This window comes from Lynx rufus, unplaced genomic scaffold, assembly GCF_022079265.1.
Source record: "Lynx rufus isolate CCGP_SWC_20201006 ecotype Redwood Valley unplaced genomic scaffold, mLynRuf1.p SCAF_6, whole genome shotgun sequence".
Classification (NCBI taxonomy): domain Eukaryota; kingdom Metazoa; phylum Chordata; class Mammalia; order Carnivora; family Felidae; genus Lynx; species Lynx rufus.
Genome location: NW_025814878.1, coordinates 123,424,481 through 123,438,102, shown reverse-complemented (window position 1 = coordinate 123,438,102; position 13,622 = coordinate 123,424,481). Strand labels below are relative to the sequence as shown.

Below are 13,622 nucleotides of genomic sequence, written 5' to 3'. Positions count from 1 at the left end.
AATGTTAACTGTTTTATAATACACATAGTAACTCTACAATGAAAATCAAGATAACAACACAAAACTCAAAACAGTGATTCTCATAGGATGGAGGCAAAGTGGGACGATACCAACAAAAAGGATATATACAGTGGGGGCAGGGAGGTTCGGCTGTATAATGTCCTTTGTCTCTTAAGCTAGGTGGTGGATAGTGGACTGATAGATAAAATAAAGCATTGGAATACAGAGAGATACAGACAGATGAGCAAAGTATAAGAATAAAGTATCTCAAGGAAAACAATTTTAAGAAAAAATAACCCTTAAAAAGTTAGAGAGACTTCAGTAGGTTTACAGTAAAAAGTAAAGAATGAATGGAAGAAGAACTAAGTTGGAAGACTCACACTTACCAATTCTAAAACTTACTGCAAAGCTACACTACTCAAAACATGTGGTACTTGTGTGAGGACAGAAACATAGAACACTGGAATAGAACTAAGAGTTCAGAAATAAACCCATACATCTATGGTCAACTGATTTTTGACAGAGGTGCCAAGAGCTTTCAATGGTAAAGGAATAGTTTCTTCAATAAATGGTACTGGAACAACTGGATGCCTGCATGCAAAAGAATAAGTTTGGACCTCTACCTCATATCATGTACAAAAATTAACACAAAATGGATCAATGACCTAAATAGAAGAGCCCAAACCACAAAACTCTTAGATAAAAACACAGGGGTAAATCTAGTTGACCTTAAGTTTGATCATAGATTCTTAGATATGACAGCAAAAGCAGGTGCAAGAGAAGAAGAACAGACAAATTAGACTTCATTAAAATCTAAAAATTTTGTGCTTCAAAGGACATACATTATCAAGATATAAAAAGAAAACCTACAGATTTGGAGAAGACATTTACAAATCATACAGCTGATAAAGGTCTAATATCCAGAATATATAAAGACCTCCTACAACTCAGCAACAAAAAAACAATCCAATTTTTAAAATGAGCAAAGGAACACGTGGGTGGCTCAGTCAGTTAAGCGTCCAACTTCAGCTCAGGTCATGATCTCACGGTTCTTGAGTTCGAGCTCCACATAGGGCTTCTGTGCTGACAGCTCAGAGCCTGGAGCCTGTTTGGGATTCTGTGTCTCCCTCTCTGTCTGCCCCTCCCCTGCTCATTCTGTCTCTCTCTGTTTCTCAAAAATAAATAAGCATTAAAAAAAAACTCTTTAAAATGAGCAAAGAAATTGAATAGACATGTTTTTAAAGAAGATATACAAACAGTATATGAAAATATGTTTAACATTATAAGCCATTAGGGAAATAAAAATCAAAACCACAGAGAGGGACTACTTCATACCTACTATGATGGCTGTAAAACAAAACAAAACAAAACAAAACAATACCAGGCAAACAGAAAATAATAAGCAATGGCAAGGAAGTGGAGAAATAGAAGTCTCATATATTGCTGGTGGGAAGGTAAAATGGTTTAGCCCTTGTGGGAGATAATTTGGTACTTCCTCAAAAGTAAACACAGAGTTACTATATGATGCAGCAATTCCACTCCTAAGTTATGCACCCAAATAAACTGAAAACAATGACTCAAATACATGTACATGCATGCTCACAGCAGCATTATACACAATAGCCAAAATATGGAAATAGCCCAAATGTCTGTATAAAGACTGTTTACTGTCAACAATACATAAATGGCCAAAAAGACTCCCCCACGATGTCTATACAACCATTAACAATGACGATGTAGGTAAATATTTGGTAACATGAAAAGACACTCATGTCAAATTTGTTGTGAAAAAGCATAATACAAAAAAATAAGCAAAGGATGATTATATTTTTCTAAAATATATACAAGTTTTTCATACGGATATGGCTAATTATATATATATGCATGTTTTAAAAGTTTTACCTAGGTAACAACGGAATTGCTTTTATTTTCTTTTTTATACTTTATTTTTAAAATTTTTCCAATGATTACAGATTTTTTTATGTCAGAAAAAAAAATCTCACCATCTTACCCATTTTGAAAAGAGAAAAAGGACAAAGGCTAAGTAAATATTTGAAAAGACATCTCTCCTCTGACAGCTTGAAAATGTGTCACTAGGAGGAACTACAAGGCCACACATACACATGGGGCTGACACATATTTGTTTGCTTTTCTGAAAGGGCACTAACAGGGCCAAGACTGACTTAAGGGAAGGGAGGAAAGTTAGACGGCTAAAGGAAAGGAAGGAAGAAGAGAAAGATTGGGGAGTGACATGGGAAGGAAAGAAAGAAATCAGAGTCTGCAGATCTTAGTCTCAACTCAGTGTTTTACCTAAAAATGCACTATGTTTAATTTTAATTAATAAAGTCAATAGATTAGGGGTGCCTGGGTAGCTCAGTCAGTTGAGCATCCGACTTCAGCTCAGATCATGATCTCATGGTTCTTGGGTTCGAGCCCCACATCCGGCTCTGTGCTGACAGCTCGGAGCCTGGAACCTGCTTCGGATTTTGTGTCTCCCTCTCTCTCTGCCCCTCCCCTGTTCATACTCTCTCTCTCTCAAAAATAAACATTAAAAATTTTTTTTAAAAATAATAAAGTCGATAGATTAAATACACAGGTAGACCCAATATATCCACAGTTTTCTGGCACCACGTAGATATGTCCATGCAATTATCCTTTTACCTGGGGTGCCTTCACAATCCAACCTACAGTTTGGTCTCACTATGGGGGTATGAGCCCTCTATTACTCACTCTGATTCCAATTTAAATCCCTGGACAAGGATACATACACAAAATCACTAAAAGAGCACTATGAAAAGTAAATAGACAAATTTTGATTGAAAGTCAAAACCTGGAGAAACGGCCTCCATAGGAGGAATTTCATGTTTGTTTGCTTCTCCCATGTTTTTGCCCTGAAGGTGGGCCCCAGCTGCAGAGCTGCACAGCATCAATGGCAGCTAAGACTCCAAGAGAAATCTCTCCTTCTATATTCAGGGAAATGGCTCTGTGAGTTGGAGTGGAGAAGAGCCCAGAGGAGATGCCCTAATTCTACCTGCATAAGCATCAGCCTAACCCATGACTACACATGCACACCACAGACTCAAGCTAGCATAGCAAAAGCTGAGAAAACTGAACCGAGATGTGAACCATTCACACGAGTTTCTGACTAACCCCTCAAGTACATATGTGCGGGAAGGACAGAGATCAGCATCATTAAGACTTATACTGAGATCTGAATGACTGCCCATGGGAAAGAAGTCAGAACCAAGGTCTAAACTTCACCAAGTGACCATCTACTAAAATATCAACAGTTAACACAAATTTAAAATAGGACAGAGTGCACACAACTTACCGTTCACAACTTGCAACACACAAAGTTATTTGACAAAGAACCAAGAAAATATGATGAATTCTAAACAGAATTCATTCTTGATGCGACCCAGATGTTGGAACTATCAGACAGATATTTTAAAGCAATTACTGTAACTATGTTCCATGAGGTAAAGAAAAACACAATTCATAGGAATGAAAATATAGGAATTCTCAGAAGAGAAATAGGAACGAATAAATAAATTCAAAAAACACATACAAAATTTAAAACCAAAAAAAAATCTGAAATAAAAAATATATTTGATGATCAAGGCAGTTCTGTGAAGGTGATACAGGAACATGAACATGGAACAGAAATTAGTATGAAAAACAGCAAAAGATAGACAAAAGTGAGCAGAGTATTGGGATCTTCTGAGATAAAATCGAAAGATCTAACATGGGTACAATTTGAGCTCTAGAAGGGGAGGAGGAAGAGACTGAGATAGAAAAAATTATCTGAAGAAATAATGACCAGAAAATTCTCAAAATATGTGAAAAACATAAATTCATGGACTCAAGCTCAGTGAATCTGAAAACAGAGTCCAAGAAAACCACACCTCGATGCATCAAAATCACACTGATGAAAACCAAAGGTAAAGAAAACAATCTTGAAAGTAGCTAAAGAAAGACAACATATTACTTTTGGGTGAATAATGACTGAAATGATTCTGTGGTTCTCTACAGAATCTATAGAGGCAGAAGACAATGGAACAACATCTTTAAATTGTTAAGAAAAAAGATGAATTCAGAATTCTATTCTCAGTAAAAATATTCTTGATGATAAGGGGTAAATAAAGACATTCTCAGATAAAGGAGCACTAAGAAATTCATCACCAACAGACATGGTAAGGGAAGTTTTCCATACCAAAGGGAAAAAATACCAGAGGGAAACAAGCATCTTCGGGAATAAAAGAAGAGCAAGAGAATTGTAAGAGCTAGGTAAATAGAAAACTATGGTCTCTTAAGTTCTTTAAAATGCATATGACTTTTTAAAGCAAAAAAGTTTAACACTGAGTGGTGAGGTTTTCAATGTATGTAGACACAACACATGTAACTATAACAACATAAAAGTAACTGAGAACAGGGGTAAGGCTAGAATGCTTATTTTAATATAAATAAAACAGACTTCAAGAAAAAGAGAAGTACCAGAGATAAAGATGATATTTCATAATGATAAAAGGGGCAACTCATGAAGAAGACATAAGAGTTATAAAAGCATATATATCCAATAATATAGCTTTAAAAAAACATGAAGAAAAATTAATAGGATAAAAGAGCAGATAGAGAAGCCCATAATCATAGTAGAAAATTTTAATAATCTTTTCTGGGAAACTGATAGGATACTAAGACCAAAAAAAAAAAAATCAGTAAACATAAAAGAGCTGAACACTATTCAATTACATTGATCTATTTAACATTTACAGAACATTCCGCGCCTAGGTTTTTTCTCAAGGGAAATGGAAACATACAGGCACACAAAAGATTTTATACAAATATCTACAGCAGCTTTATTTCTAATAGCCAAAACTGGGAACAAACTAAATGTCCATCAAAAAGTGCATGGATAATCTAATTGGGTATGTCTATACAATGAAACAATACTTAAAACAATAAGGAATGAATGACATATACAACACTGATCAATATACACAACACGGATTAATTTCAAAATCATTATGCTGAGGGAGAGAAGCAAAACATAAAGAATATACTGTATGATTCCACTTATATAAACCTCTAGAAAATCCAAACTCATCCATAATGACAGAGGTAGATCGGTGGTTGCCTAGTGACAGGGTGGCAGGAGGGATAGATTACCAAAAGGGCACAAGGCAACTTTGGCTGGTGATGAAAATGTTTATTATCTTGACAGTGGTGATAGTTTCATGGGTATACACATATGTCAAAAATAGATCAAACTGTACAGTTTCAATATTCATAGTTCATCATCTTTCAATTATACACCAATAAAACTGGGGAAAATATTCAACCTAAAAGTAGGATTTTCAAAGCATGGTCTGAATGTGGGTCATTCATAAGAATTATCTAGGCTATTTATTTAAAATGCACATCTCAGGGGTGACTGGGTGGCTCAGTCGGTTCAGAGTCCGACTTCAGCTCAGGTCATCATCTCACGGTTCATGAGTTTGAGCCCCGCGTCAGGCTCTGTGCTGATAGCTCAGAGCCTGGATCCTGCTTCAGATTCTGTGTCTCCTTCTCTCCCTGCCCTCCCTTGCTTGTGCTGTCCATCTCTCTCTCTCTCTCTCTCTCTCTCTCTCTCTCTCAAAAATAAACATTAAAAAAAAATTTTAAATGCACATCTCAGTCCTCATCCCAGACCTACGTACCCTGATATGAACATTTTACATAGGCTCTCCAGGTGATTACCAGGCTCTCCAGGCAGTTACCAGGCACACACTTAACCACTGGTTAAACCCAGGACCAATTCAAATACCACCTCCTCTCTGATGCTTCCACTAATCTAACTGATGAACATAGTCCCCTCTTCACACCTCCCAAAGCTCCATGTCATGAGTGGCACTTATGTTACCATGCTCTCATTATATAATCTCATCTTCCCTATTACATGGTAAATTTTACAGGGAGAGGCCACATCTTATGGTGTCCGTGTCCTCCTCTTTGTCTAGCACAGTGCCTTACACACAAAAGATGCTAAGTAGATTAATGGTAGGTCTGCCTGTATATAATACTATGCCCAGTACAGGCACATATCTTGGTTGTTGCCTCTAGAAGTTCCCCAGCTGAGATTAATAACACTGAATGTCACAAGTGTGTGTAGAGGCTGCAGAGACTGGCTACTAAAGACAGTAACAGACTGGAAATAGATATTTATTCACATAGGAAAAGAAGCACTGGGTATCCTACCTGGCCATCCAAGCAAAGTTCATAAAGTACACAACTCCTTGCAAACAGAAACCTAACTTATTCTGGGACATACATTTCAAATACCCATACTTCTAGCATTCCATCCTGAATGTAATCAGGACAAGGTCTTGGCACAATCTTCTTCAATCTCTTCTTCCTCCCCATTCTGCCCACGATACCTCTGTTACAAATACTTATCACATAGTATTGTAATCATTTGTATGTCTGTGTATGCTATGCTATTCCCAAAGGCAAGAACAATGCTTCACTTTTCTACAGCCTTAAACGGAATTCAAGAGAAATTGACAAATGAACAAGAATAAAGAATGATTGTTAACAACGGAAACTGGGTGCCTGGGTGGCTCAGTCGGTTAAGCATCCAACTCTTGTTATCAGTTCAGATGATCTCACTGTTCATGAGTTCCAGCCCTACATTGGGCTCTGAGCTGACAGTGCAGAGCCTGCTTGGGATTCTCTCTCTCCCTCTCTCTCTCACCCTCTCCCGTTCATGTGCACCCTCTCTCACTGTCAAAAATAAACTTAAAAAAAAAAAAAACTGGAAATTGTTCATGTATATATTTACAAGGTTCTCCCAAAAGATCACACTTTTAAATTTTAACAAAGAGGTAAAGAAAGAGATTTCATCTTTTAAATGTTATATTCCACCATAGAGCTTTTTCCATTACAATCTTCTAAATTTCAAGGGGCTCAAATAAATGGTAAATTCCTTTCTGGTACAATCACAGCCTACAGTCACCCTGGTGATGATTTTAGATGTTTGTGCTCCATATATTACTTGAAAAGACATTAGCAACCTGAGTCAGCCCAATGGGAAGTGAGGGTGTGGTATTTGGGGACATGACTCAGTACTGTCCTCAAAACATCTCCTCAAGGAAAAACCAATAAAATCATCATAACAACTGTCATCACCCACATCATGATTAGTAAATCTAAGAAATCTGAAAGCAATGGCAAAAACATTATAAATTAAAGAAGAAATAAAGTAAAATTCTATAAGCTATGTGGAAGAGCCTTATCTTACTCCAGGGGAAAAAAATCCACATATATGCCATAGTCAACTTAAATGTGTAATAGCGTTTTCACAAACTGTTCATATTAACAATCTAATTCCCTGCTTTTAATTAAATGCACTCTATCATAGGAGACAACATACATGATGGCCTAGCTCTTCTTTAGGGGTAACAAATAACTACCAGCCAAAGAGAGCTCTGTTTGCTGTTGTTTGTTTCATTTGGTTTCTGTTCTTCATTCTAGGTGAGACAGAATAATTTATTTGCAATGGATTTCTAGCCACTTCATAATCATGCAATTTAGTATCTGGATAGTGCAGCATGGTACCTTCCTCAGGCTCTGTCAATGGGATCATATCAGCATCTACATGAGAGCCTTGTTATCAAGGCTAAATGAAAGAAAGGCTCAGAAGCATTGGTGAGATGAGGTGAGATCCTGACCAACAGGAAGGGCTTAAGTGTGGCTGCTAATTTCACCATCTAGTTCCGGCTTCTTTGGTGTCCAGTTACTTTAGCACTTACCTGTGCCGCTATGAGACCCTTAAAGAAGGAGATCTATAGCCACATGTTAGTGTTTCTTGGAAGTTCTATTTTAAAAGGCAGGGGAGTGGAAGGGAGGGAAGGAAATGTAGGAGAGAAGATGGAAGGAACGGCAAAATGGAACTAAAGGGCTGGAGCATGCACAGTCAGCCTTTCTCTAGACCACGGAGCTCAGCAGACAGAAAATTAGCTGTTCTTACAAATAAAGCCTGCGGTTGATGATTGCCAGGCACACAGTTTAAAGATTTTAACTACGGATGTCAAAACACATCCCAGTCTGAGAACACAGAGCAGAACTTTGTCACAATAACTTAAAGTTCAAATAGCACAGCCTACACAGAATTTCTTTTTCAAAATCATCTCTTCTTTCTTTTCAGTAGTCTCCCTCGCAAGATATTTCATTTAAAATTTATCTGCACAATTTTCCACCAACTAAAACCACATCTTACCACAACTGTGAACCTCTCAAATATATTTGCATCTCATATGTTCTGTTTTGTTTTGTTTTCTTTTCTTTTCTTTCACTTTGCCACTTCCCTCAAGAACACTTGACATGGCTGATCTAATTGTGGAATAGCAGTCCCATTAATGTGCAATAATGACTTGGAAACCTGTTTCAGATAACTGTATTTGGCCAATTACTGTGTGAATAAACCTCATAAAAACCCATCAAGGACACTGGAAAAGATACAAGGAAGCACTATTCCCAGCAACAACTGACATGTTAAGCTGACCATCCCCTGACTGGCTTTCTCAGTCCTGGCCCTTGATAACACATGTTTCTGGGATGAAGCCTGGGATTCCTTCAAATCTTCTAAGAAAAAAAACAAAAACATCCCAGAAGTATTTGAAGTTAGCTCCTACTCAAGAAGAGATTAAATCTTACATATTTGCTTCCAATTTTTTGTGTTTTCTACCAAGATGGATATATACATATCAGGCTGATTTTCCGGTGTCTCTTACTATTGGTTAATTGTCTTTTTCCCTCTAAAATCACTCAGACTAGAATCATGGATACTGAAGTGACTAAGATCAAAGAGGTGATCTAATTCCAATTAATGAGAAATCATTTCTGTGATGTACAGGACAGCCTCTGTTCAAATATTTCCTTTTTAAGGGGGCTCTGTTGATAAATGGCTCTAACCATTTGAAAAACAATTTAAAAACAAAATCAGCAATTAATTTTAGTCAGCATGCCAGACCCAGTGCTAATAAGCACGTTACATACATCACCTTGATGAATGCTCATAATGAAACTTTGAGCAAGGTATCATTGTGCCCATTTTAATTATGAGAAAACTAAGACTCACAGGGGTTTAAGCAACTTGCCTGAAGACACACAGCTGTCAACTGACAGAAAACCTAAGACAGACAGACACCCAGGCCCAAGCCTCACAACTTTTATACACAGCCCTTAACATGCGACCTCTCTGTCCTTCTCTAGGTCAGCTCTTCAAATTATTGAAAACTATCCAAGAAGCATTTGGCACTGTTCTGGGCTTTCCCCCAAGCCTTCCTTGGCAGAAAGGAGAGGAATCTGTGAGCTGAGTCCAGGCCCCTGCAGACAAAGGTTACCTGGGAGTAAGAAGGGAAGGCTAGGCCTCCAGTCTCCCAAGCCGGATTACCACAAATCTTGCACTTGACTGCCACCTCATCTCTTCTGTCTCACACCATCCTTATTCTCTAACCCCATGACCTTACCCGTGGTCTCTCTACATTTCTTAGCCACCAAGAGGGCCTGCTCTTCTCCATTCTGCTGCCCGAGGCCCTGTGACCAAACCTGAACCAGAGCCACTGCCCTCCAAGGCCACAGAGTAAATGCCCTACTTCGGGAAGGGGAGAGGGGCAGAGTGCAATCTTCATCAGTGCCCCTCCACTTAACTGCTTACACAGAGTTCCTGCTCAAATGCCCAATCCCACCGACTTCTCATGGAGGATTTATACTCTGAAAACATATTTTTTAATTACGTTCATATAGTGATTTAAAAAAAAAACAGCTCTGAAATTAAGTTTAGAAATAATCATTTTTATTAAGCAATGGTCCTGCAGAGAAGAGCTGTATCCACAGATATAACTTACTTATAAATGAAATAAGAACAAAAAAGTATTATATATTGGCCTTGTTCTTAAACAGTTTGGAAGGCAAACTGGACTCATGTGGTATGCATCAAATGCTTAGAGGCAACTGCAAAGCAACATATCAACAAATACGAAATTATGAAGTACAAATCCAATACTTAAGTGCTAACAAGGAAGATCTCCAGAAACAAAAAGTCTGTGCAAAATGTGAGAAATGAAGTTCTTCCAGAGTTAAGTATGGAGAGTTAAGGGACAAGTACGGGGGCAACAGGAGGAGACAGAGATTGTGAGGTTACCCCTACAGGGGCATATAAATGCATATGAAAATAAGTATGCAAATGAAGTGAAAGGAGAGAGAGTCTTTTTCAAGAGAGCCTACAAAAAAATGTTGGATTCTTTTCTACCTGAATTTACTAGTTGCTGTTCCATCACCCCACAGCCAAGAACTTCTAGCCATTCTCCGTGGAAGTTGATCTCCATCTCGAAGGAAGGATGAGTAAAAGGGAAGTAGCATTCTACCCACCTAATGTCCAGTCCTGCAAAGATGCGAAATAAAAACAGATAGTGTTAAAAGGCAGTCTATCCTTCCTTATGATCAAGCCTGCCCTTCAGCTAATGACAATTACTACATTCTGAGTAAAATAAATAGGAAACAAACTCATTTGCAGCATGTGAGGGGGAGGCAATAAATCTTAAAACTTGTGAAAAACTGGGCATGTCTTTTCCAATATGAAAAACACTTTGTGCAGTTCCAGGACCCTCTAAAACCAAATCAATCACTTGTCAAATCCCTGCAAACACCTGGCAGAGGGAAAAAAATTAGGTCAAGATCAGGGGAAAGCAGGTAATTCGTCTAGTTCTATAAGTGAAAATGATATCTTTTCAGAGGTAAAGAAAAAAACGTTTTACTATATATCCTGAAAACTTACTTACCAACAGTATGACCAATTTTGGATAAACTAATCAACTTTTATTTCCATAAGTATATATATTAATTTTTTTAATTAAGTTTATAAGAACTAATAAAAAGTTAAATAAGATCTGTCAGCTAAATTTAAGCAAAACATCTAGAAAGTCAAAACATTTACTCCTACAGAGGAGTACAAATATTCATACATCTAAACAAACAAGTACAGGCTAAATGCCAGAATAAACTTTTCAATAAGCAATCATGAACATGGCACTCATAAACAATGACATTATTAATTAACAAAAGAAAAGACTAAAGAATTAAAAACAAACCCTGCAAAGAGCAGAAGTCACTATACCAGAAAAACCAGATGAGAAGGTCATCTGGTAGCTAAATGGCCACCATGAGGAAAACAGAAAAGTGGGCATCGTGCAAATCATCTATGGTCTCCTGCCTAGGCTCCCTTCCCTTCCTGTAATGATCTTTCTCTTCTCTAAGCAACGTTTCTGATTCCATTTCTCCACAGTAACATGACCTCCTATGAACTGAAAACACTGTCTTTTCTCACTCAAGACTATCTGTATTTTAAACCTTGTGGAAATCAGAATGTGAAATGAATAAAAGTAATAACAAAAACTGCTTCCATTTATTGAGGACTTACTATGCCTCTGTCATCCCACTTCACGTGTAGGGAAAACAAACTATCGGAAAGGTCAAGTGTCTGCCCAAAGGCACACAGCTAACAGATCACTAGGCCAAATCTAGGCCTTCCCAACTCCAACAAAACTCCCGCTCTTGACAATTAAAATATAATTCCCTGCCCATCAATAAAAGATATTTCAATAATCAAAAAGCAGATGGGAACAGAATTATGAAACATGGGGACCTTCCCTATGCCCCAGACAACAAAGGGCAAAGTAGGCTTTTCTTTTATGTTTTGTTTTAGTTGCCTTTATTTTCCTATCTACCTGATGTCTACGGCAAGTGACAAATGATTTCTGTTACACCAGTAACACAATATTCCTCGCTCTTGCTATACACATAGTATAATAGACAAATGTTACACTGCACATATATATAGTGCACAATTTGACATATGTTGACAATGTCTACATCTATGAAACTGTCACCACGATCAATATAATGAACATGTGCATCACCCCCAAAAGTTTCCTAGTGCCCTTTTGTAATCCTACCCCTCTGCCTGTTGCCCCTTACCTCTTGTCTTCACCCCACATGTCCCCAGGCAACTGAAGATCTCCTTTCTGTCCCTACAAAATAGTTTGCCTTTCCTAGAATTTTATAACAACGGAATCATATATCATGTACTTTTTTTTTTCATATGGCTTCTTGCACTCAGAAGAATGATTTTAAGATTCACCCATGTTGCACCTATCAACAGTTCCTTCCTTCTTATCACTGAGTAGATTTCACCAACAGTTTTTCTAACCAGGAAAAAAAGCTGATCCTGTTGCAGGCCACTGGAGAAGTGTCCTCAGGTCCCCTGAGTAGTTCAGACTTCTCTGGATGGAAGCTCCTACATGCAGAGCAGGTGTTTATTCGCCACTATGTTCTCAGAAGAAGGTATTGGTATACCTGTGTGTTTGTCCAGCTTTGGGACCCACAATCCCCTACCACACTTTTACTGAAAAGCTGCAGACGCAGTCCCACTGGCAAACAGAGACGTGTGAAGCACTGCGATATATAACCGAGTGCAGACAGACGAGCAGAGAAACAATTTTTATCATTCTTTTTTTGTAACTCCTGACAGATAAGCACAAATCACCTAGTGAAAACAACTTAGAAAAACAAATTTTGTTTACATGGCTTGAATCGAATTTTACCAAAAGCAAGATGAGAACTCAGGGTTAACATGATTCAACCATTACACAGTTAAACATCACCTGGAGCAAAGTTAGGTGAGGTCTACACAAATGAATTTTTCTTGTGTGTCCTTACTTTATTCCTTTGGACAAGCTAAATGCATAGAATTTAGTTTATATAGCTTTATAGCTCACACCTATAAAACCTTACATTCCCCACCCCCCAGTCAGAGAGAAAGAATATATAAGACATTACTGAGCCCTGAAAACAATCACAAATGTTGATTCAAGTAATTCTACTATCAATTTTTATGAAGCCCAGACTAAATCCCTACTGCATAATGTCTATGGGAAGCTCAGCCTGCATAGACAGGACTCTACACACACCCTCTGAGCTGTTGGTATGAGTGGTGTCAACAGAGCACAAAGACTGAACTGAAAAGTGATGTAAGGATCTCACCCCTTGTCTAGGAACCCGCTGTTACTGAAGGGCTTTGGCCACTTCTAGAAGTAAAAAAAATTACAACCATGGATTGAAATTTTTTTAGTGTTGAATAAATTCTTAAGATAAAATGTCCACATGTTGGTTGTATCAACCCTTGCTCTTTTTTTGTTGATGACTTCAGTCACCCTGGCTCTGGGTTTCTTCTTGCTCAGTCATCCTACAGGTGTCCGTCAGGAGCAACCACAGTAATCGCTCCACTCTGAAAACCACACCCGGCAAAGCAGAAAAGGCAGGGAAGCTGGCCAAAGTTCTTCAGAATACATGAAGATGATTAATATTAATCATTTGTGGAGCAGAATCCATTGATAACAGTATCACAGAAACTAAGACAGAAAACATAGATTGGCAAAAGTTATGTCCAATGGACCTAGAGCATTTTTAATCCTTTTCAACTCCTCAGATCCTGTTAAAAGTTTCCTTTCTGAATCTATATGATCATGCAAAGAATGCCAAACCCATAAACCATTTACCCCCTTTGTTCCATTACTTTAAAGACCTCA

General features: G+C 37.9%; 1 protein-coding gene across 4 annotated transcripts in view; it reads right to left on the bottom strand.

Annotated features, from left to right (window-relative positions):
- The window catches only part of FARS2 (phenylalanyl-tRNA synthetase 2, mitochondrial), a 532,084-nt gene that overhangs the window by 320,671 nt on the left and 197,791 nt on the right, over positions 1-13,622 (bottom strand). For all 4 annotated transcript variants that reach the window (XM_047101724.1, XM_047101725.1, XM_047101726.1 and 1 more), the window contains one exon: positions 10,289-10,420. In XM_047101724.1, coding sequence (XP_046957680.1) covers positions 10,289-10,420 — 132 coding nt within the window. The remainder of the gene's footprint in view (positions 1-10,288; positions 10,421-13,622) is intronic.